Here is a 24,241-nt window from a genome sequence, read left to right as displayed (position 1 = left end):
TTAACACACTATAATTAATGTTAAAGAAAAAATCAGCAGATCCAAATGTGGCTATAAATATCCAAATAATTTTGACGAGGAATGGAATTTGTGCAACTTTTAAACTATTAATGTAAGCCCCCTTCAGAGGGTAACACATATGTAATACCTGTAAAATATTTTCAAATTTAAGTCTACGAATTTTTACAATCTTTGTTATATTGCGAAACTTCGTACTAATCTCTATAAAAAGAAATATGCATAAAATATCACTTGAATATTCAATAAGTAGAGGAACTGTAAAATATAATGCACAAAATGTTGTCCTGTTTTTATAGTTGAAAAGTATATAACTAACAATTGTTAGTCCAGTTTGCCACAAAATTAATATGAATTTAAATATTATATATTTTATGCATAAATTGGATTTGCATACACTTTTAAAATAATTATCCGTTTTTGATATTTCCTTCATAACTTCCAAATAAATGTCTCCGTATTTATAACTACTAAAGTACAGAGAACCAATAATTATATGTCGAATTAAGATTTTTATTATAGCCATTCTATTCGACAATGTTTGATTTTTACAATAGAAAGAATGTAATGTGAACGTAAATATAAATAACCCAGAATGTACTACAAAACAGATTAATGATATGCTGGTTGAAATATAAACGTGTTTAGTTTTTGAGTAAATCATTCTAAAGGGAAACAATCCTATAATTCTCCCTATAATGTAAACAAATTTAAATCTGGAATAAACGTTGTTACTCATACTTCTTTAAAAAGACAAACAATTTTGCAACTAAACTCATAATAAATTGAGCTACTTTTGTTATGTAAATAAAGTAATTATTGAATATGTCACTCAATTAGTGTATTAGTGTATTAAAATTATTATTAGTGTTAGACTTCATAATAAATTGGATTATCGTAAAAAAGCAAATTTAATGTAATTGCATCGTTACAAACAATATTTTTATTATGCATAATAAAAATGGGAGTAACCTAAAATAAGTCATAAATAATATTTGTTCGCTTATTAACGAAATTACGCATATGTATATGACTGGATGTTTATCTAAAGTTATTAGTTGAAGGGTTGTAAAATAAGGCATATTTTAATAAACATTTAATATATTTTTATAATAAAAAATAACAGAACAACACATAATTTCATTCATTAAAATATAACAGTAATAAATATTATGGATGTATATCCATTAATAAAAACTAACATTTTAACATTCATAAAATAGTTTTATGTAAAACTATCAAACAAAACTTTATGTACTAAGAAAATACAAAAGTCAATAAAAAATCGATATCTTGCAAAAATTGACTCCACGTATGAGTTAACACATACAACATATACAAGATACGGACACAAGTCTTATAATATCCAGTCTAATATTCACTAAAACTATCTCTAGAGACTTTTACCATTTTTAATCTTCATCACTTGATTGTGACGCATAAGATAATTGCTCATTCCACCAATCCCTTATTTCATGTAGAGCGTTAGACGATTTTGGCACCGTAGTTTTATTATTAAAAACTTCTCTTGGCATACGGTTGGTTTCAGATTCATTCAGATGCGATATATTCTTATTAACTAAAAAGTATGTGATGAATATATTAGTCACAAAATATAAATAATATATATATATATATATATATATATATATATATATATATATATATATACCAGGTTGTCTATTATTTTTCTTTTTCGTCGCTATCCTTTCTTTTTCAGGTCTTGCAGCAGGGTCTGATAATGTAGGAGCCAAGTATTTTCGTCCTGAGCTACTACCAATACTGTCCGAACGGGGAAGTGTTGCAAGTTTTTGTTTCTTAACAGTTTCTACTTCCTAAACATTAATTAAACATTATTACATTATTATTACAGGAACTCGAAACTTACTTTAACTTCTACTTCATTTTCCTGATCCGGTACACTAGCCTTGTTTTCTTCGGTAGTGTCCGGTATATTTACTGCTTCATTAGTGGCTCTCAACCCTGCTATTAAACTATTCTGCTGCTTCTGTAAAAAGATAATACAATAACTATTATAATATATGTAAAAATTAGTTACGTTTGTTGATCGTATCTTTTTCAAACAACCCTCCAACCAGGTTCTAATCGTTTGTTTAGCTACCTCTTCTTCAATTATGTACTCGAACTCTTCCCTTGCTAAAAGTTCTTCCAATTGAAGAGCTTTCCTTATGTCCACCGACCGATACGATAGCATGCTAAAAAAATGAGTTAAATTTATAGTGGCTGATCTAAACTTATTTCTGCTCACTTGATAACATCGTGGAATGTAACGTCTTCCCCATTATGCAACCGCTCCAGTTCGTAGCACATGTGTTTAAATAAGAGTCTATCTTTCTGGGGATCTACTTCTAATCTTCCCTTGAGAAGTCGTAATATGAATTTAACCTGAAAATATTTATATAGAAAAAATTCTAAATATTCTTACAATATCTAAATATTGTTACCCTTCGAACTGGTATTACACCTCTCTGATGTATGTCAACAATGTTCCAAGTATTTTGAAAATTTCTGATGTCAGCATATGACAATAGTGCATCTTCTTCATTTGAATAAAATAATGAAAAATTCTCCATGATAATAGCTGAAATTATATAAAGTATAAATTATTTTTTTAATTTAATTATTGTAAATTACACACCCACTAATAAATTTAAAACAATGTACGTGATGATGACATAAAATGTACAGAAATATATTAGGGAACCGGTGAAATTTCCGCAATCAGTCTGCCAGTAGTTTTCGGCCGGCGTACAGTAGGGAGGCTGGATCATGCAGTCATGCATAATCTTATTCCAGTCCTCACCAGTTACAATTCGGAAAAGCATGGCTACACCAGTTACAGGAGATCGAAAATTGGCCCTCCTAAAAATGAAGCGATTAACGGTCAATCACCATTTCTTTGAATAAGTTTACCTTCCAATGCCCTCCCCATATTTAACCGTTCCAAATATTATCGTACCGGCCAAAGCGTAAAAAAATACTAAAAGAAACATGCCGAATATGATAAAGAAACTCTTGCAGACTGATACGCCCACCGTCAGCATGAGCATTTTTAAAGTGGCATGTTTTCCAGTTATAGTAAAGAATCTGAGTATGACCACCATAAATCCTATGAAGTATGTCAGTTCATTCTAAAATTGCACGTATGAGTAAAAGAACACTTGTGCATATGTAATATAATTAAACCTTAAACATTATATGGAAAAACATCCAAATAACGCCAGTAACTGTGACGAAAAGGTCATATCTATTTCTTCTTGATTGAAGGTAACCCCTTGGAGTGAACGCTATGTTTTTCATAACAACTTCTACTAAAAATAGTAGAGTACAAATCATGCCAACTGTGGCCAAAACGTCTGTGTATGAGTAATCTTTATTCCACTGAAAATAAACGTTTTATTACTTTTGAATCAACTGTTTCTTTTTAATATTTACTGTGACTCCTAGAAGGGCACTATTAACCAAAACCATAATAGCTATAGCCCTTTTAAATTTAATGTTTTGTGTAATATCATATATAAAAGCTCTAAACTTTTTGCCATCAGGTCTTGGAGGAAGATGAAGAGGTTGGGCAATCTTAAGTCTCTTCTTTAAATCACACCTAAGAAAAATATGAAATTTTTATATATTATAGGTGCAAATTAAAAGATAAAACTTATTATACAGAAAATGATTATTACCATCTCCTTTGATCTACAGTTAAAAGGGCCGTACCCTTGTTTTCTGAATAATTTGCGATAACGACACCCACAAATAAAGTGAGACCAATCATACAGCCCAAAAAAATGTATATATGAATATATATTGCATGAACCTTGAATAAATACATAGAAATTAAGTACACCCACTAGAAGAAGATGTTTTTGTGTTACTCACAGGTCCTAAAGCTTTTATCAAAACATCTCTGACATCCAGCCAACCCTTAAAAGAAAGAACTTCGAATAAGGTTAACATGGCATCTCCAATATTATCAAAATTAAATCTCCTGGGATTAGCCCTTAAAAATAAGAAAACAACGTATTTAATACAAATCTAATGTAAGTGATAAAATATCCAAAGTTACTTACCAGACTCGAGGAACCAATATAGCCGGGTGGCTTTCTCCTTCGCCCGGTGCATATTTCATTTTTGTCACGAAAACACGCCTCCAAAAAATCCCTGTGCAGTCTTCTCTTCTGGTAATACTGGGATCGTTACATCTAGCTAAACGTCCTCCATATAATTGGACACCGTAACTTGCAAAAATGAACATTAAAAGAATCAAAAGTGTTGATACCAAGAGAATTTCCTTAAATCCCCTGCACAATTCGTAAACGACTTTTCTCATGTGAGGTACCAGTGTAAATATTCTTAAAGGTCTCAAGCATCGGAGAATCATCAGCAGTTGTGCGCCGGAGTTTGGTGGTACTCTTCTTGGCATCCAACATAGAAAGGTTAGACTCACCTGTTAACAAACGTTGTTTAGGTGTAAACTGAATGTTCTTTTTAATTAATTGCGTACCAAATAAATAAAGACGTCAAGAAGAGCAGCTACATCTTTGACGTAGGCCTTCGGTGTGAAAAATAAACCATCGGCAAGTATTTTTAATGCCAATTCGATACTCATGAATATAACAAAACAATATTCGGCAATTTGTAGAGAAATATTATCCATTACTCTATAAAATGGAGTCTCAAACATCATTGAAAGGCAAGATAAAGTGGTCATGGCGATCATCAACCAATCCAAGTAAGTGACCAATCCTAAGAAATTACTGAAAAAATATATAAATTATTTATTTGAAACTTGAGCAAGAACTAAGTTGCTTACTGTAAACTCTTATATTGAACTTTTCTTTCCTTTCCGGTTAGTGGATCTTTAAGCCTGGCATCATATCTTGCATATACTATAAGCTGGCACAATTTACGAAATCTGCTTTCTCTCGGCACAGCGAATAGAGGTGTATCAAAAAATGGATGGTTTTCTCGTAGATCTTCTTCCCGTTGATTTCTAAGGTTTTATTATGTTTAGTAAATGATATGCACAAAAGTTTCAAACAATACCGTCTCATCTCAGCTTGTTGCCGCTTGGCTTGAAGTAATTTGATATCTAAGTCGTGTGGGCGTGCTCTATTAGAAGTCACTCTGTTTACTCCAATATCTCCATTCTCCATTAAATGCTCGTAAGTTTGTTTGAGTTTAATAGATCCACTTCGGACACTCCTTCGGATAGATCGTGATCCAAATCTGGAATAGATGAAAGTTATGGTTAATAAACCAGGAAAACCATCGTCTATTCTAGATCTAAATAATTTAGAGCCAATACAAATTAATATAAAAATTTAGATTGCCAATTATTAAAACTCACTTCTTCTGGTCAATACGTAACTGTTTCATACTGTTGATGGTTCCTTGGGGTTTTAAAGGACCTTTACTTCCAGGCACTGGAATCATGGATGAATCACCCAGCATTAATCGCTGATTATTTGAATCACTAAAATTGAAAGTATTAAGTTTGAATATAATAAACAAAATAATTTTTACTCACTTTATAATGTGAACAATTGAAGTTTTCTTCAAACTATCGTTCGCCACTCTAACTTTTGGCAATGTACTAAGAACCCTTAAAGGTTTTTGCTTCCTGTAAATCACCTTATTGTCGAACATCTCTTCATTTAATTTCTTTATGCCACTTTCAGAATTTTCATCATCTTCAGTTTCATAGACGAACTGACGCATAAAACTCTCACGTACCTACAAAAGCAGAAATTAGTGTTTTGGTACTCAATATTTATTTAAAGTCAACCTTTGGTAAGTTAAAATCCGATGGAACTTTATGAAGGGTGACCATAAGGGGACTGTCGGGGAATTTCTCGAATATCCTTAGTCTAAATGGAAGAGTTTCTTTAATTTCAGCACTTTGTTCTCGGTATTTAAGCTGTTTAAGTTTCTTTATGTCTTCGTCCAGTTCCAGATTATCCAAGATAACCGCTACGAACAAGCTCAACACAATCTGAAAGTCATTAAAATTGTGACAAAATTAAATATATTAAATTATTTTATCTCACCAGTGTGACAAATAGATGGTACAATATAAAATATACGGCAACTAAAGGTGTCAACATTGACCTAGTTCTCAACATGGTCTCATCCATTACTTCAACCCATGCTTCTTGTGTTAAAATCTGGAACATAGACATGAATGCCTCGGCGAACGTTTCAAATTTTGTGAAGTCGAGGAAACAAAAGAGTTGCATTGATATACTTGAAGAAATTATCAGTAAGCACATTGTAAATATAATCAAACTGCCCAATTTTTTTCCAGGTCCAAAGATTTTATAGACGAAGTCTTCCAATAGAGGGGAGGCTTTAATAAGTCGAACCACCCTTAACACTTGAAAGTATGTGAATCCAGTCATGTAAAATCCAGGAATTACATGAATACTAGTACCAATAACAAGAAGTAATTCAAATTTGTGGATAGAATGTTTCCAGTATCCTGAAGTTGATATTTTATTATATTTGGTTGATGTTCCACAAATATATTATACAAACCTCTCCATCCTAGGCACCATATTTTAAAAATAGTTTCCAAATTCAACAAAGCTGTGAAGCCCAATTCCATGTAGTAATAATTTTCATAAAATACGTGTCTAGGCCTTCGATCGTGTTTGAAATTCATGGTCGCAGTTGCTATGGCGTTAGCTAGAATAATCCCCATCACCAACAATCTGAAATGTGGTGACGCCAAAATTTTATGACAAAATTCAGGAGCCAGACCACCGTGTTTATTCTCATCGAGGGTTACCAATTTCCAACCTCTGTCATCTCCTATTAATATCTAAAAATTAAAGATTCGTGTTTCAAAAATATTATAATATTTGGTTAATTATTATAGCTGCATCACCTGAGAGGCTGAACTATTTTGAATATGTCCCCTGACTCCCCACATTTGTTGAAACTGGACTCGAATCTCGTTGAATGTCTCTGTGATTACAGCAATGAAAACATTTTTCACTAACCAAGCCAAAAAGAAAATCATGGTACTGAAATAAAGGATGGCTCTCCAACCTGGTAAAGAATCTATCGCCCTGTACATTATGAAAACCCAGCCTTCTTGAGAAGACGCTTGATAAACTGTGAAAAAACTTGTCACTGTAAAAAGATAATTGACATTAATGTTGTATTTTTGGTTTATAAATTTCGTGTGCCCACCAAATTCATCAAATCCGTTAAATCCAATAGTGTATCTTGACACTCCTTCCAGTTTCATGCACTTCATTCCTTTTGGACACTGATATCCAGATGTAGGGTCCACTGAACAATATGTATCAGGAATGGCCAAACTATTTAATGTTACCTTCCTGAAAATACAGTGTATATAATTGTTGCAAAATATTAAAATACATGAAACATACTGTGGATCCGTTGTGTTTTCTGTGACGCAATGATTTTTTAATTCTCCAAAAAACTGGACACCTAAAAGTCCATATAATGACATGAAAAACAGAAAGAAAAGTGTAACATTATATATTTGTTGACTCGATCGCCTAAAAAATAATAAATAATTTAGCACAATTAAAATTGTTAATAAAATTCTAACTCTTACTTAAAAATTTGATTTATTCTTGATTTAGGCATGGAAAACTTTAAAAACACCCTTAAAAATCTGATCATAATTAAAGGTCTTGGTGCTCGAACCATAGAAAAGTAACTATATTTGTCCACAATCTCTAACACTTCGAAAGTTTGAAGAATAACAGACAACCAAAGAAAAAAGACCATGCTGCCATCAAATTGACACCAATGATCCTTTAAATACGGCTTTTCACCCTACAAAAACAATTTTGAATGTATGACTCCACTAATAAAATTGAATAGTAGTTGATGTTACTTTAAGGATGCCTCGAATGTGCATTTTAGCAATCATTTCTGCAGTAAATAGTGTAGTTAGAACTGTGTCAACACCATATGTTAAAGATTGCATGAACCAGATTTTCTCAAATGTTTTTGGTGTGTTACAGCTGACAGAAGCCAAACTCAATAGAGCACACAGTCTCATCAACCGTCTAACCCATCTCTGAAATTGTTGTGTTTAATATTTATATTATTCACCTGTTTCGAACACTAACCTTATTCACCCATTCAATATCAGCACTCTCATTAAATGCTTCATCTGGTCCATAATCTGCCAGGACAGGCTCTCCTTTTAAACTTTGCTTTCTACCCAACATCATTTTTATAGATTTTTATTAAAAAATATTATATTTTATCCTTACATGTTCAATCTGAATGTGTGGAACATTGTATTTGATATGAAATGTATCCATTTATATTATTTCACATCTAAAATTGGAACCCATTAGTTTAAAACTGCACCTGCGAAAATAGGTTGTTTTTATAAAAATAATATATTCTCACCAGTTTCCATGTTGAACATGAGCACTACAAAGAAGCTGTGTGGACCAGACTGAAAATCAATAACTTGGGGACGTGTTTTAAATTTAAATTGTAGTAACAAATAGCTAAAAGTACAAATAAAATAGATAATTTATACAGTCAATAAAGATTAATCAATATTTATTTAAAAAATAATTGTTGCTTAAAAAATAATAAATTCAAAATTTTCAACAAACGGTATAAACAACAAAATATCCGTTTTATTTAACGTACCATAAATAAATATTTATTTTTATAATTAATAATTTAATATATGAATGTCGATTTTTATTATTAAATTAGTATATTATTTAAAATTATTTTATTATATATTTAAATTTGTAATTGTTTTTGAGTTATAATCCTGGAAACATTAGAGCATTATTTAAATAAAAAATATATATTATTACACACAATTATTTTTGTTCTTAAAATAATTTCTTTTTTCATTTAAAAATATACAACATGATAGTATATGTATTTTATATAAATATTTAAATAATTTAGCATTTACCAAAAATTAAATATGTAATTTCCTCTATATATTTAATTTTATTTTGTTCTTTTATATTTAATTTGAATTTCTTGTAATAGTGCGCTTTATTGTATTGTCTTGGAGTGAACCTAACCTTTAAGTGAAAGTAGTGCTGTATTTGAAATTAAAAAAATAGTCTTTATTCTTTATTAGTCTTTTTCTAAATAATATTGTATAGTATATTAATATAGTTTATTTTATGTTTACGATAAATAAAACATTAAACATATAAGAAAATTCAAAGTAAACAGTTTTGGATTTAAGGTTGGCTGACCTGATGGCGCAATATTTTGAAGAAAATTTTAAATTCTTGACAGTTAATTCAGGTTAGGAGTCGATGTCTTGTCGGTTTTTTTCCCTTTTATTTAAAACTATTTTAATATTAGTGTTGTGTGTTAAATATAAACTGTTTTTAAATATTTCTTAAAGTCTTTTGAATGTGAAGTCAAAAATGGATAATATTCGGATAATATGTATTTTATCCAATAAGTACAAAAATGAATCAGAATGTTCTGACATTATGCTTCAAGCTCATGAGGTAATTAACATCGAATAATACTATGTTCAATAATTTATGTTCTCTACTTTAAAGGCATGCAAACAAAATATTAAAAATGTGATTTGGCTCAAAGAAGATGACTATCAATCAATTGAGTTTTGTAAAACTGATTTTGTAATATTTGAAGAATTTGCTGGAGATGCTTTTAACAAAATAAAGGAAACCAAGTGTGCGTAAGTACATTCACTTTTTAATTAAAAGACAAGTTCTATTACACAGTTTTCAGTAGAATCATAGGACCATGGTGTGTTACGGTTTGTTTAATGGAGGGCAAACAAATCCCAAACTATCCTTGGCCAATCTATAATGTTGCCATGTTTGACTGTATTGTCGCCTGTTCATATTTACCAAAAAAATTGAAGCAGGAAATCAAAGACAAAATTGAATTAATGGGAGGATGTTACTCTGATCAGATGTTGGTGTCAACAACACATTTAATAACTGACAGTGTTCAAACAGAGAAATACTCTGTATGCTATCCATTTAATCAACATAATAAAGTTTCTATTCCATTTTTTTTAGTATGCTACTGAAAATGGTGTTAAAGTTATGCTGCCAGGATGGGTTGATGCAATTTGGAGTGCCAGTCAAACAGCAAATGTACATTGCAGTAATGATAAATTTAGTCATTTCAAGGTACCACCTTTTCACAACTTAACCATTTGCTCTACTGGTTTTACTAAGTCTTCTGAAAGAAATGAACTTACAAAAATGATTAGTGAGAATGGAGGTAAATTTACTGGCAGACTGAATCTATCAACAACTGATGTATTAGTATGTAAAGGGATAGAGTGAGTATCTATGATTTTAGCCTTACATCATTATATATTTGTATTTATAGGGGTTCAACAAGTGAGAAATATAAAGCGGCAAGGAATGTAACAAGTATTAAATGTGTCACTCCTGATTGGATAACAGACAGCATTGAGAAAGGTTATGCCTTACCATATAATGCATACCAAGTAAAGAAAGGTCATTCAACACCCACAAAAGATAATGAGTCCATAAATCCGAACTTTTCGGTTCTGAGTGCCATCATACCAAGTGGACAAGAAAACAGAACAACATTGGAAGATACTGTCCTTGGGAATTGTACTGAAATGAATTTTTCAAAAGCAAATACAAATAAAAGAAAAGGTTTGATTTTTGGCATGTATTCATATTATTATTCATTAAGATACATGAATCGTATATTTATGAATTACAAAGTACAATAGGTAAGAAATTACTGCTAGGATTAAAATATTAAAATATTTCTTATTCTATGCCAATATGTTAAGCACATCTTCAGAAAATCTATATCCTTTCAAACTACCTGTAATATTTTTTTCTCCATTTAAAGCTTCATATGGCTTTTCAAATGTTGTATTTAATGTAATGTTACTTATTCTGCCAGCATCTATTGAGACTGATATAAAGGAGTCGCCATAAATTATTCGTGTTGAGTCCTTCGCCAATTTAATATAGTTGGAGATCGAGAATTTTGGCGTCTTGCCAAAAATCCAATCCCAACTTTTAAAATTTTCACAAATCGCTGTAATACCAGGAAAATTTTTTTCTTTTGGATCAACATATTTAAAACCATTTTGTTTCTTGGCCCAATCCAATCCTTTGTCTGCGTTAGTGACAGCTGACGTTCTTAAGTATTCCTTACAAATATCTTTTACCAAAGATTCTGTTTTAATTTCTGGATATCTTTCAGAAAGATTCGTGACCTTTGATTTCTTGGACTTTGTCGCGTTCGTTATTATATTTTTAACATTTGTATTCAAGACATCATTCAAGTGTTGTTTATGTGTGTCAACCAACAAAGTGCAGTGATGGTAGCAATTGGGACGTCCAAATCTTGCTGCAGTCCCGGATATTTTCAAACCGTCCAATAATAAATTATGTTCTTTTGATATTTCTAAATTGATATTATAGTTTCTTAAGATAGCCTTCCGAATCACCGTTAAATTATTATGTCTGTTGTAAAACGAATTCGTTGTAAAGAACGTAAAATTTAAAGTATTTAAGTCATGATACACTGTGCCTCCACCGCTGTTCCTTCTAGCCAATTGTATTCCTTTTGGTATAATCTCCTTCAATTTGGGAATATTCACTTCCAACCAAGGATTTTGATGCTTCCCGATCACTACACATGGTTCATTTCGCCACAGCATCAAAACGTGATGGTTGGTGAAATCGTAATTCTTATACATCCATTCTTCAAGTGCAAGATTAGTGTAAATGTCTTGAGATTTAGATAGTATAATAGATTTACTAACGCAGCTTTCATCTGGCTTTTGATTGCATTCCGCTAATGCGAAGAGATTGGAAATGAAACAGCGATTAATGTATCTTTGTATGACTGACATTATTTGAACAATATAGGTTATTAAAATGACAATTTTATGAACTTTATATTAATTAATTTTAAAGAAAAGATATTTTAAAAGAATATTTTAGATAATTATTTCAATTTCAGCATCCCAACAAGAAGAATTTAGTCATCTTATTGATAATTTGGATATTAAAAAGGCTAAAAGTGCTGGAGAATATTTAGATGGATGTAGTGTGAGTCTTGAAATATCCTACCCAATAGTTCAGACTTAAATTAAAATCATTTTCCAGGTATTAATAGCTGGTTTTGATAGTGAACAACGCGAAAAATTATGCAAGATTTTAAACTGGAGCGGTGCGACAAGATTTGATGATATAACTGATAGGGTAACTCACGTTATAGTGGGTGATATCCAGTGTCATGATGTAAAACTTATCAAAAGCAAGGGATATGGCTGCGCCTTAGTGAATGTTAAATGGTTAATTGAGAGCATTGAAAAAAAGCAACCTGCTAATGAAGAAGAGTTCCTCGTCGGTATGTCCATTTCGGACGATAAACATGATGTAAATTCACCACTTAGCAAGAAAGTACGTATCACTACACGAGATGGAAGAATATCTTAAGTTTTTCGTGATTTTTAGGGTTTAAAATTATTGAAATCAAATAGGACCATCACAGAAATGGAAGCGGTACACGAATTTGCCGCACCACCACCACCACCAGCTGCAGATGAACCAGATATAATGCAGCAATATTTGGGAACAATGAATACTGGTTTGTACTTATTAATTAATTAATTCAAAGAAACTTCAAAATTGTATTTATTGTAGATCAAGAAGATACACTTGCTCAGTTACTTGACAACGATTCAAAATTTGCAACTGGCGTTGCACTGAAACCTGATGACCAAAAATCGATCGACGCACCTACGTCAGAAACACATCCTAAAAGGTCAGTACGGTCTCTTCTGTCCTACGACGACCCCTCCAAGGATACGTCGCCAGATCCGAGAGAATATGAAAATGCACGTCGTAAAAGGTCAGTACATTCTCTATTGTCCTACGACGACCCCTCCAAGGATCCATCGCCGTACGGACTGGAGGAAGAGGATACAAGCCTGCCTTGTGACGTGTTTGAGGGTCTCAAGTTTATTATCGCCGGTTTCGAAAAGGAGGAAGCGAGTATACTCCGTAATGATATTGAAAATGCTTGCGGTGAAGTTGTAGGCGAGTCATTTGAAGGAGTGGCAGATTACGCGGTGATGCCGGTGTTTAGATGGGCCCCACTTAAAAACGAAGCTAAGAAAATAGTCACCGACATGTGGACTGCTGAATGCCTTAATGAGGGTGAACTCCGAGATGTAATGCCCTGGTTTATTGTCACCCATTTCTTTAACAATAATATATATTTTTAGGTAGATTATTATCATCAATCCTACAACATACAAGATACTACCACACTTGCAAACTGCGTCATAACTTGCAGTGGTTTCATCAGCTACGAACGTAACTTTCTTCGAATTCTAATCGAAGCAATGGGCGGTCGGTGTCAAGATCAACTCGCACGCGTTACTTCGTTAGAGAAGCACGTAGTGGAATCTACGCATTTAATCAGTGTGGAGGCGTCGGGTAAAAAATACTCAGCAGCACTCAAGTGGGGTTTGCCCGTCGTCACAAAGGATTGGCTGTTAGAGTGTGCCAAAACTGGTAAATTCATTCCAGAGAATGACTACCTACTAGGTGACTCAAAAGGTAAGACTTAAGCTTGTCAAATTTTAGATAAATAATCCTTGCTTTTAGCTCCGGAAAGGTCACGTGCACCGTCACAACTGGCAGCTATTCCCAAACGGGTAACGGAGATTCATAATTCATCACCAAAAGTAGAATCTCCTGTAAATACATCGCAGAGGCGACCATCAACTGTGGGTACTCCGAAATATGGGACTCCTGCCAATAAAGATTTTTCGGGAGTAGAGACACCACAAAAAGATCAAACGCTCATGGGCACTCCAAAATATAATACACCATCTTTGGCCAATCAGGAGGAGCCAGGTCCTAGCAGATTGTCCAGAGTGTTGACTCCCATTAATAATGAAACTGAAGAACAAAGTAAGTATTGGCAGTGCACACATTGTTATTTATATTATAGATTATAAAATGAATACATTTACTTTTAGACAACACTCCTGTAAACAAGTTCATGAATATCTCTTCAGAACCATGTAGCCAAGTGACTCCAGTTCATAAAATTATGCAGGAAGTAAGAAAGACTAATTTATTGGGTACAGATGATACTCCTAAAAATTCCCCTGTAACATACGATAACTACGTTAATATTAAAACGCCAGATACACCATTAGAACGTTTTCTAACGCCTAATCCAAACAAAGGTCTTAGAAAACAATTACAACGCTACATTAATCAGTTTCCAGATTTTGCACCACCAGAACCTAGAAGATTAAGTACAGTATGTATCTGCTTTCTAAGTAATTTATTATCTATGTTAATTGATAAATGTTTCAGCCATTGTCTGAGCTCAAAAAAGAACTATGGCACAAGATAGGATTTGATTCTCCAATTCAAAATCAGGAACCCAAACAATTGAATTTTAATCCAATTGAAAATGAACCTATGGAAGTTCAGGAAGAGGTACATTGATGTAAATACACAAAAATTGTTGTAAACTAGAAACTTTTCTTTTTAGCCTAAGCCAATAAATCCTATTATCAACAGTAAGCTCCAATTACTTGAGGACTTAATGAGCTCCACTCCTGAAAATAAACGAAGCAGCAGGGCCTTCCAGTCTACAGTACCAGCTGAAGGTAAAGTAACACGGAATTGCTAAAATATTTGTAAATTAATTTTTTTATATTTTTAAAGTTGCTGACGCAGAAATTAAGGATTCCCAAGCCTTTACTGTTGGTTGGGACTACAGAGAAACAGTCACAACAGTGGTAAGTGTAGAGTTAAACAACAATACTTGTTTTTATTGTGTACTTCTCTTAGGAACCGCGGAAACACAGGATATTTATGATTTCCGGCATTGACAGCGATATGCGTCAGTCGTATGTGGAAAAATTAGAAAAATTGGGCGGTTTAGTCTCCGATTTACCTAATTATGACCCGAACTGTACACACCTCGTATGCCCAAAACCGGCCAGAAATGAGAAAACGTTATCTTGCATGGCTGCAGGGAAATGGATATTGCACGTGTCTTACGTCGATTGCTCTGTTGCGGCTGGACATTTCTTAAATGTATGTTACAGACCACTCAAATATTAAGCAATAACATTATTATATTAATATGTACAAAATAGGAAGAAGAATACGAATTTGGGAATCCAAAATCGGTAGCCAACTTACCTGTGCAACCGGACAAAGAATGCGAAAATCGCGTCCAGAGCATGCATTATTGGCGGAAGGAAGTGGCTCTCGGTGGCACTGGTGCATTCCAGAATATGAGGGCCATTGTTATTGCTCCCAAACGAGAATCCATCGTAAGAGTTATTGAAGCTGGCGGAGGCATTGTCTTAAATTTATCGTAAGTCTCTCGTTTTATTCTTTTATGTGTTACTAACGTTATTTCTTTTAGACCACCGTTTGATCCAATGCTCTCAATAAACGCGACACATTGTTTTCTGGAGCTAAGGGCGGTCGGCATCGAGAGGTTACATGAATATATTCCTCTAGCTAAACAAGGAATTTATTGTGTTAATACTTTATTTATTAGTGAATATTTACATAGAACTGCAAAAAATGTAATAGATTGTATTTTGCCCCCCCTCAAACAGTATTATCCAAAATCCTCATGAATCTCAAGTTTTTTTAAATTGTTTTTTGTTATATTTTCTGTAGTTAATAGTGACATGTACAAAATTTGTGAAAGGCTGTTTTTAAAAATAAATTAAGTTGTAAGTTAATTTGTTTTTATTATGAAATAAAACACCAAATAGGTTAAATATATGTACTCCAATTTATTAAAATGTATATATAAAATTCTATATAGGCTTGTACTTTTAAAATCTCATTGAACAAATACAATTAAAAGCTTTACATCACAGAATACCTCCCCATTAACAATGTGTTACAGTCATCACAAACTCTTACTGGTTTCGCAGAAGACGGAAGAGACATGGAATTATCAGAACACGAATTACAAAATATTTCCCCACAGTTCCGGCAGTGGTGCTGAAAAAATCACCATTGAAATTCAATTATTAATTATGTTGATTATTTACCTTTCTCCTAGTCAAATTAAACTCTTTACTGCACGCTTTACAATGAGTGACAGAATTGTCTTTGGCCCAGGCTCCTTCATTCTTGTTTTTATTAACTTCCTCTTGCATGTCTGCTATTTGCAACTTAGATGCACTCAACTGAGCTCCTAGCTCCTCTAGCGTGTGTTCTTGTTCAATACACTGATCTTTGAGGGAATAATAGTCTTCTTGCAACGTAGCATATTTCTAAAATACGTTAAATAAAATATATATTTAATGAATGTACAAACAAATTTCACCTGTGCTATAATTTTAAGTTGATTGTTATCTGCCATAAGTTTCGAAATACGTTCTCTGTCTTGTTGCATTGTGTCTTGCAGTGACATTCTCCACTCCCGCTCCACCTTTAAATCTCCTTCAACAGTGCTTGCCTGCTCCTCAACTTGTGCTGCTTGAATGTCCACCTCTCTTTTAAGTTGTTCAGTGGCTACTCTACTACATTCACTCTGACGATACCTTAAAATTTTATTTGTATTTTAAACATATACTTTTCAGAATAATTATCACTTGATTTTTTTTTTAATTTAAGTTTTTGATTATATTTTTTTAATTATTAAAGTTAAGTGATTTTTAATACATGCATAAAATTAATATTAAAGTCAATTTTATTATGTTTTACAGACTATTTAATTACTAAATGGTTCCAGATTTCTTCAAATTGGCCTTTCATATACTTACCTTGAAATTAATTATTAAAAATCTAAAACATTGGGAAAAATCATACAACATAAATAACACATATAAAGGATAAAAACAAACAAAATATTATAAAAAGAAAAAATGGCAAACCTACTACATAAAATTAAAAACAGAAAAAAATATTAACGGGGAATGGGAATCAAAGTCATAAAATTTCAAATTTTATTATATTTTAAGCATGATTGGGAAACATTATTAAATAAATATACAACTATTCTAGATAAAAAATCTTTCAAAAATAACATCACCTGATACATTAGTAATTTATAAGAATAGTATTATAACATTTACACCATTGGTCTACATTGTTAACAATATGTTAATTTTTGTCAATTGAAAATTTTGACTAGCTGCCGTAGTGAAGGTTTGCCAACTTTTTCTAATAATTAAATTCTAACATACACATTAAAACTAACGATAATAATATGTATAATGTTAGTTTGGCTATTTAAATTACATATTAGTGTGTATAAGTTATGATGGCATGATTATTCCCAAAACATACAAAGCAAATTTAAAAGAGGCTAGAGACATTTCACAAGATAAAACATTTAAATTCGTAAAACGTAAAAGAGTAGTAACAGGAACCGTAACGCGGTCCTTGTAAAAGATCTCTATAAATCTTGATTTATGTAAAAACCAAAGCAGCCTATCGTGAATAAATAAAATGTACATACTTATTCTCAAGAATTTGAATAGTATCTGTCATTGACTGTGCCTTAGCCTCTAACTTGGTTACAAGCTCTGTCTTTTGCTTTAAAGATGCCTCACACTCCTGAAATAAGCCAAAGCTACATTTCTCAGTCTTCAGTAGTTACAAAGAACCATGTTTTTAAAGAATATAAATGCTCGAAAAGTTGTGCCACCAACAAAAGCATAATTGTCTTCCAGAATTGTACCGTCGATGAAGATGATCAATCTTAAATCAATTGTACCGTCCAAAATTGAAATTGCAACACAAATTTAGTCAAAGCGTTATTAAAATGTAAAAGAGAGTTTTATAAAACAGATCAAGGTTCGATAATTGCTTATCCATTTATGTTTAAATAAATTTTGGGCGATAAATTATTCGTTCAGACCCTAATCGGCCGTAGTGATTTCTTCGGCTTTGAGGTCCAAATCGAGTTTAATGAACGATTCAGTGGATTCCGAAGTTGTGGGTTTGTTTTGCGGTTCGCCTCCCCCGTCTTCAGCAACCGGTGTGGCCGCTTTCGTTTCCTTACGGAAACCTTTTGCGACATGTCTCCTGTCGGATGCGTGTTTATCAAAAGCTTTTTTGTCATCCTTCAATAGGTGATTATATTTCTCAAGGTTATTGAGTATTTTCCCTATCTGTCCAGCTTTCGCCTGCAGACGGCTAACCATTTCCCCCTTCTGTGTCAGTTCCATTTCGCACTCCTATAATCACCCAATTGATTTACTTTCTGCATATTGACTGTAGTTCCCTTTATTTTGTGTACAGTTAGTTAAGACTGACTTTGAACTGCTCAGTTGTAAGTTAAACAGGCATGTATCAAGTTCAAAATCAACTCAACTACAGTTTTTGTCCATTGGGTGTCAGTAGTCACAGTACAAACCTTACAACCACATTTCCATGTTCATATTTAGATTGTGACAAAATCAACTGTCTTTTATTAAAACACAGAAATATGGCCACTTAAAAAAAATAATAAATTAACTTACTAACCTGCAACTTTTTATACATCTCCAAATTAATCAACTTTATATCATCCAACTGTCTTCTTAAAGATACAATCGTATCTTGTTTATCATGGATATCTTTTTCTAATAATTTCATGGCCACTTCCATTTCTGCTTTTAGACACATCTAAAAGGATTAACAGTAAGACAATGTTTTGCCTTCAAAACTTCTAAACCAACCTGTATCTCCAACTCCTTGTCGGCTTCCTGTCTTAATTTTCTCTCCTCCTCAAGTCTTTGTTTTATTTCGTCCATTTCACCGTGGGTGATTTTGGTACCTTTGTCTGATTCATTTAGATTGATAATCTGGACACCACTGGTACTCATGCAGTAGTCGCCAGCATCACGACCCAATTCTTGTTTCAGTTGTCTGTTTTCTTCGTAGAGTGCGATTAAATTATTTTTGGAAATGGCCAAGTCTTCTTTCATTAACGCATTTGTGGTTGTCAATGATTCCACCTTTGATTGCAAATTTGTCACGGTGGCGCTACAAAAACATGAAAGTCAGTAAATGTTTGTTGTTTACGATGGTTTAGTTACTTTAAATGTCTGTTTAACTCTTCAATATAGTTCTTCTGATCAAGTACTGTGGTCATGTTATCGTCTTGATCGTTATTTGATTCGTTGGTGATTTGTATTGGAGATCTTAGATACAATGAAAAGTCTATAACACCTTGAGGGCAATCCAAATCTTCTTCCTAAAAATCCATGTGAATACAGTCGAGTATTCAAGGCTTAAATTATATTCTTACTTTAACACAAAGGTTGCAATCAATCACATTTAGGCCCACTAAAAGACCTATTATCACAATTGCTTCGTCACTTAACATTAGTGCGTCAGGCTCAAAATATTCTTCCAATGCCTCATCTTTATGGTCTATTAGTACTTTTAAGTAATCAGCCAATTTCTTCTGCATTAAAGCCAATCGGAGCCAAGCCCGAGCTCTTCCCATGTGTGTTCTTAAATAGTTTACTTAGTTAATTGTTTATTAGAAAATTAATACGGGTAAGTATCTCACCTAACTGTAGGTAAGTCTCTTACACTGGCAGTTATATCCTGGGCTTCAGGTGCATACTTCTCCACCATTTGCAGAATGTCCCATAATTCTTTCTTGGGTCCAAGCAAACCCTAAATCCAAAGACAAATTGAAAACTTGGAGGAGATTTAACTTGAAACTCTTTACCTTCTTAGGTCTCAGCCCATGTCTAAGGACATGTTCCAAAACAATGAAGAAATGCTGAAGTGGCATGTGATCGGAGTCCAGCATCCGTCCATATCTCAACGATTGTTCTATCAGTTCCTTCACTACCAATTTACTTATGTTGACCAGGTTGCTCCGCTCTATCACGACCGGATCTCGACCTGTTGTTTTATATGAATTAATATAAAATTGTTTAAGAGTATTTTGATTATTCTTGTAAACTCCCCGACACAAATCGTTCAAGATGATAAATTATGGGATGAAAATTTCACGGTACAACAAAAACGATCCATGACTCACGAAGCTTGTCAACTGGGAAAACCATAGAATTCTTGCATACCGAATGGCTGGACAGGAACGTCGGGCGAAGGCGACGACAATTTAGTGACCGAGTCCTGCATGTTGAACTCAACGTCCTGCAGCTCTTTCAGACAGAGCCATTCGCCGTCCACCGACACCCGGAAGTTGCACAGGTAGATAGTGTCTTGGGCGCCCGCGATCTCCTGCTCCATGGCGTTAGTGCCCGTCTCCGGAATCTCCTGGACTTTCATCGGAACGTTGTGTACGATTTAAATGCGGTAAATTTTCGTTAGGTTATACCTACGAATCGCGGTTTGTGTGCTGGTTTTTATTGCGATGCACTGTTTTAACGCGTTACATGTTGATGTTTTCATGCAGTATGTATTGATTCGTTCGGGGGTGGGATTCGAGGGTTGACGGCGGATCAATAGGGCGGCGCGACGAGCCATCTGTTGCGAGAGGTTTAACTTATATGCAACGATTACAGGAAAACATTGGAAAATTTAAAAGATACTCTGACAATGTTCTTAATTTTAAAGAAAATTACTTGGTTTTGTTGTCAAGTTTTTTGGTGTTACGTTAAGAGAGAGGTTTTATTATTTAAAGAAATTAAAATATTTGTCCGTTTCTCGAAAACATGCAGCGACTGCGAATATTCTAGACCTATGCTTATGGTTATTTGTTTTAATGATTATAGTATTACTGAGATTAATTTAAGCTGTAAATAAATGTTTATTTCCATTATAATGTTCCTTTTTATTCACACTTAAGCATCTACAGATTAAAAACGTTTGGCATTATTTATGTAGTTTTTATCTGTTTATTATAATTAATTTGATGAAATAAAAAGGCATTAAAGATATTTCTTTAATTAGAAGAAAGACCAATAACATATATCTAAAATAAACATCAGCAAGGTTAAGTTATTATATATTATTAACAAATTGATATAAAATAATTATAAATTATTATTAATATTAAAATATAAAAAATCTAATGAATCAATGAATTAATTTTCTAAAATGTGTTAAGCCCATTCACTATTATGGATACAAAATTGAGAGTTTAATATTCATATTTACGAATGTATATTATAGAAAAAATATATTCATAAAGCCAGAATTTTCTATAAAATGCTGAAAGGACATAACTATTTAATACTGATGGTGTAAGAATTCCTTCACCAGCAATATACATATAGCATAGCGATGTGTCCGCACTCAATCGACAGTTTTTAGGTTGATTCCTACATAATTTCAGTTTCTGGACTGTTCACAAATTTCCTTACATAAATGTAAGAAAAACTTAAATTTGTTAAATAATATTCTTAAATTATTCCCAATTTCTAATTATTTAAGAAGAGAACAACTCCCTAAATGTTAATAAAGAAATAATTAATCACTTAATATAATAATATATTTTCCAAATTTTTAATTCATTTTACCAATATTTGAAACTCTTATTATAATTATTAATTATAACACAGAACTCAATAAAATCGTATAGGATCCAACATTTATTTATATTAGTATTTAAAACGATTGGAAAATTCAAAAAAATCTTTCAAACTTTATTTTTAATATCGTATATTATATTAAAATAGAAAATAGAATTAATAATAGCCAAAACAAAATATAACTATAAAAAATAATGAAATTAAGTCAAAAAATAATTTTTGTAGGTGTAGGTTATTTAAATGCAAATTATTACATTTCGGTCACACAGAACATACCCTACGATGCGGTTCAATTTACTACAGTAACTCTCGCCATTAATTGGAGCTGAGGTTAGTGCCCTATTGGCAGCACTACAGATTTTACAGATAGTTTATTTTTATTATAAATCAACTGTTTTTTATTACTTTATTTGAATTTAAAATCAAAGTTATAGTTTGTTAATTGTTTCCATTTATTTCAAATTTATTAACACACTATGAGCGGGTCGGGTAAAAATACCCGTCTCGAGAACTGTTGATTGTTAGTGGACCGCGTTATTTTTACCTTTTTGAATGTACTTACTTTAAAAGCGGGGTGAGATAATTTTACTCTATTGGTTTACATACGGAACTGAAAGAATTATATCTTATGTTATAATTCAACAACTTGGATTGGACTATTTTGCTGCCCGCCTATAGTGTGTTAAGATGAATTCATATATTTTTAATTTTTTAAATTTTACTTATTATTGAACCAATTTATAAAATGAAATGAAATTTACATAAGTTACACTACTATGATATTATTTACTGTATTGTTACTTTTCGAAATTGCGTTGAATTTATTAAACGTTTACAATAGTTGTTTCTTTAAGGCTTTCGGAAATGATTTATTATTGTGAATCACATTTAGTTAATCTAATCAGATATTTTATTTAAGATTAAATTAATTTAAATAAAGAAAGAAAACATTGTACGTTTTATTATTAACCACAAGTCTTATTATTTATAAAGTTAATAACGGAAAAGAAAAAAATTAAATTATATTTTATTTTTTTATTTACATTCTTTAGAATATAACTATGAATATATTTTGGCACATCTTTAGTAACCTAACTTATTCTTTAGAAACTTATGAAGAAGAAAAAATATTGATTTTAATGTTTATAATAATTATAACTTGACTTGAACTAATTTTCTAATTTATTTTGTACAAAATTGCATTCCCTGTATATTTTTGAATTTTTAAATTCTCATATAATTACAAATAAAATGACCAGGCCTAAACCCAATAGTTTTTGAGTTATTATTAATTTATTTGCGAAACTTTTGACAGATTAATAGTCTAACTAAAATGACTGTAAAATCGCCAATTTGTACAGGATGTTCTTTATTTGGTTCAATTTTGTGCATCTTAAAACTTTGTTTTTTCAATGGAACACTATATACGTTTTATTGTAATTAAATTGAATATAAGAATACCTTTCGATTGGTTCCCTACAAATAATTTTAATATTAACAGAGGCTTCTTAATATTCTACTTACAGATTCCTGTATAAAACTTTGAAGTAATGATAATGACTCATTTTAGGATGGTCCTAAAGTTTCCAGCATTAAAATTGATGACTTTAGAGATGTTTTAGTTAGAGAATTTGTCAAAAAATTTTAGAAAAAAATTAATAAACCAAAAACTATTTATTGGGATTAGATATAGGATATTGTGGAGACATTTTATTTGAAATTACATGTATAATTTAAAAATACAAAAATATACAGGGTGTTCCATTGTAAATAACAAAATTGATGTCAATTTTGACGAAACCCGAAATAAAATTACAAAAGTTGTTCAAGTCAAATTATAATTGCTATAAACACTTCAATACAATACCATTTTTCGTTCTACATAAACTTGCCTTGATTAAGTTAGATGAAGCACCTCGCATATCTTAATATATATTTTCTATTCTATTTAACTGTCCAATAATTTTACCACAAACTAAAATATTACCAAAATAGTATTATTATAATATTTATGATAAGAATGTGAAAAAATATTATCTTTTCCTGTCTAAATAATACAGTATAGGATGCAATATTTATTTGCATTATTATTTAAAACTTTGTTGAATTTGCAAAAAATTGTATAGGTTATTTTAAATGTAAATTCTCACATATCACTGCATAATCAGTAAATGATAAACAGTCATTGTTATTGTTATTATTATTTTGATTATTTACTTATATTTAACAGAATTTTTAAATTGCGATATTATTCATATTGAAAGTGATAAAAAAATTACTCATATTCTTATTTATATTTTCTATTTTTCCACATAAGTTAATTTTGCAAAATAAGTAGCACATAATAAATAAAAAGATACATTCACTTACCGCGACATTTTTTGATTTTATTTTTCGATGTTTGCGACGTTAACAGACTGGTCCATTGGAATTCTTTAATAGATGACAACGAAGGTGAAGGGGACGTGTTCTTGTCTACACTACCCGAATTGTTACTGGTGTTTGGCGAACCTTCACTACTGGCAGCAGCCATTTTTCATAGTTGACAACAATTAATATTATCAGCTGGTAAAAATAGGTTAGGTTGTACCATTTTAATAAATTACAAGATTTAAGTCAGAGCCATCCATTGGAATACGTCGAAACTTAACATAGATGGCACTGGCGTCAGTTTATCATAATTTTACTATTTGTATACTGCACCACATAAACTTTGAATGCCATATTATTATT

The 24,241-nt window shown here is 31.9% G+C and overlaps 3 protein-coding genes across 8 annotated transcripts; 1 reads left to right on the top strand and 2 right to left on the bottom strand.

The window, feature by feature from the left end:
• Positions 1-1,107: 1,107 nt before the first annotated feature.
• On the bottom strand, positions 1,108-8,364 carry LOC109593954 (sodium leak channel NALCN). 3 transcript variants are annotated; one of them, XM_049965144.1, is made up of 28 exons: positions 8,298-8,364; positions 8,151-8,241; positions 7,913-8,098; positions 7,628-7,851; positions 7,437-7,568; positions 7,234-7,382; positions 6,926-7,173; positions 6,574-6,859; positions 6,087-6,517; positions 5,825-6,031; positions 5,567-5,772; positions 5,387-5,512; positions 5,083-5,265; positions 4,850-5,029; positions 4,541-4,793; positions 4,107-4,483; positions 3,916-4,036; positions 3,720-3,853; positions 3,475-3,640; positions 3,226-3,420; positions 2,953-3,170; positions 2,678-2,901; positions 2,484-2,620; positions 2,288-2,424; positions 2,078-2,234; positions 1,907-2,026; positions 1,691-1,853; positions 1,108-1,597 (listed from the first exon to the last, which is right to left on the bottom strand). In XM_049965144.1, the coding sequence occupies exons 1-28, from the start codon at positions 8,321-8,323 to the stop codon at positions 1,431-1,433; spliced, it is 5,244 nt and encodes a 1,747-aa protein (XP_049821101.1). In that variant the 5' UTR covers positions 8,324-8,364; the 3' UTR covers positions 1,108-1,430. The 3 variants fall into 3 exon arrangements, with proteins under 3 accessions (XP_049821101.1, XP_049821102.1, XP_049821100.1); XM_049965145.1 differs by having other exon boundaries at positions 8,151-8,325; XM_049965143.1 differs by having other exon boundaries at positions 7,234-7,568; positions 8,151-8,325.
• Positions 8,365-9,339: 975 nt separating this feature from the next.
• On the top strand, positions 9,340-15,793 carry LOC109594002 (DNA topoisomerase 2-binding protein 1). Of its 2 annotated transcripts, none has more exons than XM_049964187.1 (18): positions 9,340-9,530; positions 9,585-9,724; positions 9,781-10,021; positions 10,074-10,342; positions 10,393-10,688; positions 12,019-12,107; positions 12,165-12,461; positions 12,516-12,648; positions 12,705-13,234; positions 13,289-13,625; positions 13,674-13,982; positions 14,051-14,340; positions 14,397-14,522; positions 14,578-14,695; positions 14,754-14,827; positions 14,880-15,128; positions 15,191-15,414; positions 15,466-15,793. In XM_049964187.1, the coding sequence occupies exons 1-18, from the start codon at positions 9,444-9,446 to the stop codon at positions 15,683-15,685; spliced, it is 4,029 nt and encodes a 1,342-aa protein (XP_049820144.1). In that variant the 5' UTR covers positions 9,340-9,443; the 3' UTR covers positions 15,686-15,793. The 2 variants fall into 2 exon arrangements, with proteins under 2 accessions (XP_049820144.1, XP_019864727.2); XM_020009168.2 differs by having other exon boundaries at positions 9,778-10,021.
• A 30-nt stretch (positions 15,794-15,823) lies between these two features.
• Positions 15,824-24,073, bottom strand: LOC109594000 (RUN and FYVE domain-containing protein 2). Of its 3 annotated transcripts, none has more exons than XM_020009163.2 (11): positions 23,879-24,073; positions 19,735-19,913; positions 19,570-19,679; positions 19,303-19,510; positions 19,091-19,248; positions 18,731-19,037; positions 18,537-18,677; positions 17,527-17,624; positions 16,390-16,606; positions 16,112-16,336; positions 15,824-16,061 (listed from the first exon to the last, which is right to left on the bottom strand). In XM_020009163.2, exons 1-11 carry the CDS (start codon positions 24,039-24,041, stop codon positions 15,924-15,926), a joined length of 1,944 nt encoding a protein of 647 aa, XP_019864722.1. In that variant the 5' UTR covers positions 24,042-24,073; the 3' UTR covers positions 15,824-15,923. The 3 variants fall into 3 exon arrangements, with proteins under 3 accessions (XP_019864722.1, XP_019864721.1, XP_019864723.1); XM_020009162.2 differs by lacking the exon at positions 23,879-24,073 and adding an exon at positions 20,093-20,492; XM_020009164.2 differs by lacking the exons at positions 15,824-16,061; positions 16,112-16,336; positions 16,390-16,606; positions 23,879-24,073 and adding an exon at positions 20,093-20,594 and having other exon boundaries at positions 17,572-18,247.
• Positions 24,074-24,241: the final 168 nt, after the last annotated feature.

This window comes from Aethina tumida, chromosome 3, assembly GCF_024364675.1.
Source record: "Aethina tumida isolate Nest 87 chromosome 3, icAetTumi1.1, whole genome shotgun sequence".
NCBI classification, from domain to species: Eukaryota; Metazoa; Arthropoda; class Insecta; order Coleoptera; family Nitidulidae; genus Aethina; species Aethina tumida.
The sequence above is the reverse complement of the archived record's forward strand: the minus strand, read 5'-3'. Positions and strand labels throughout refer to the sequence as shown.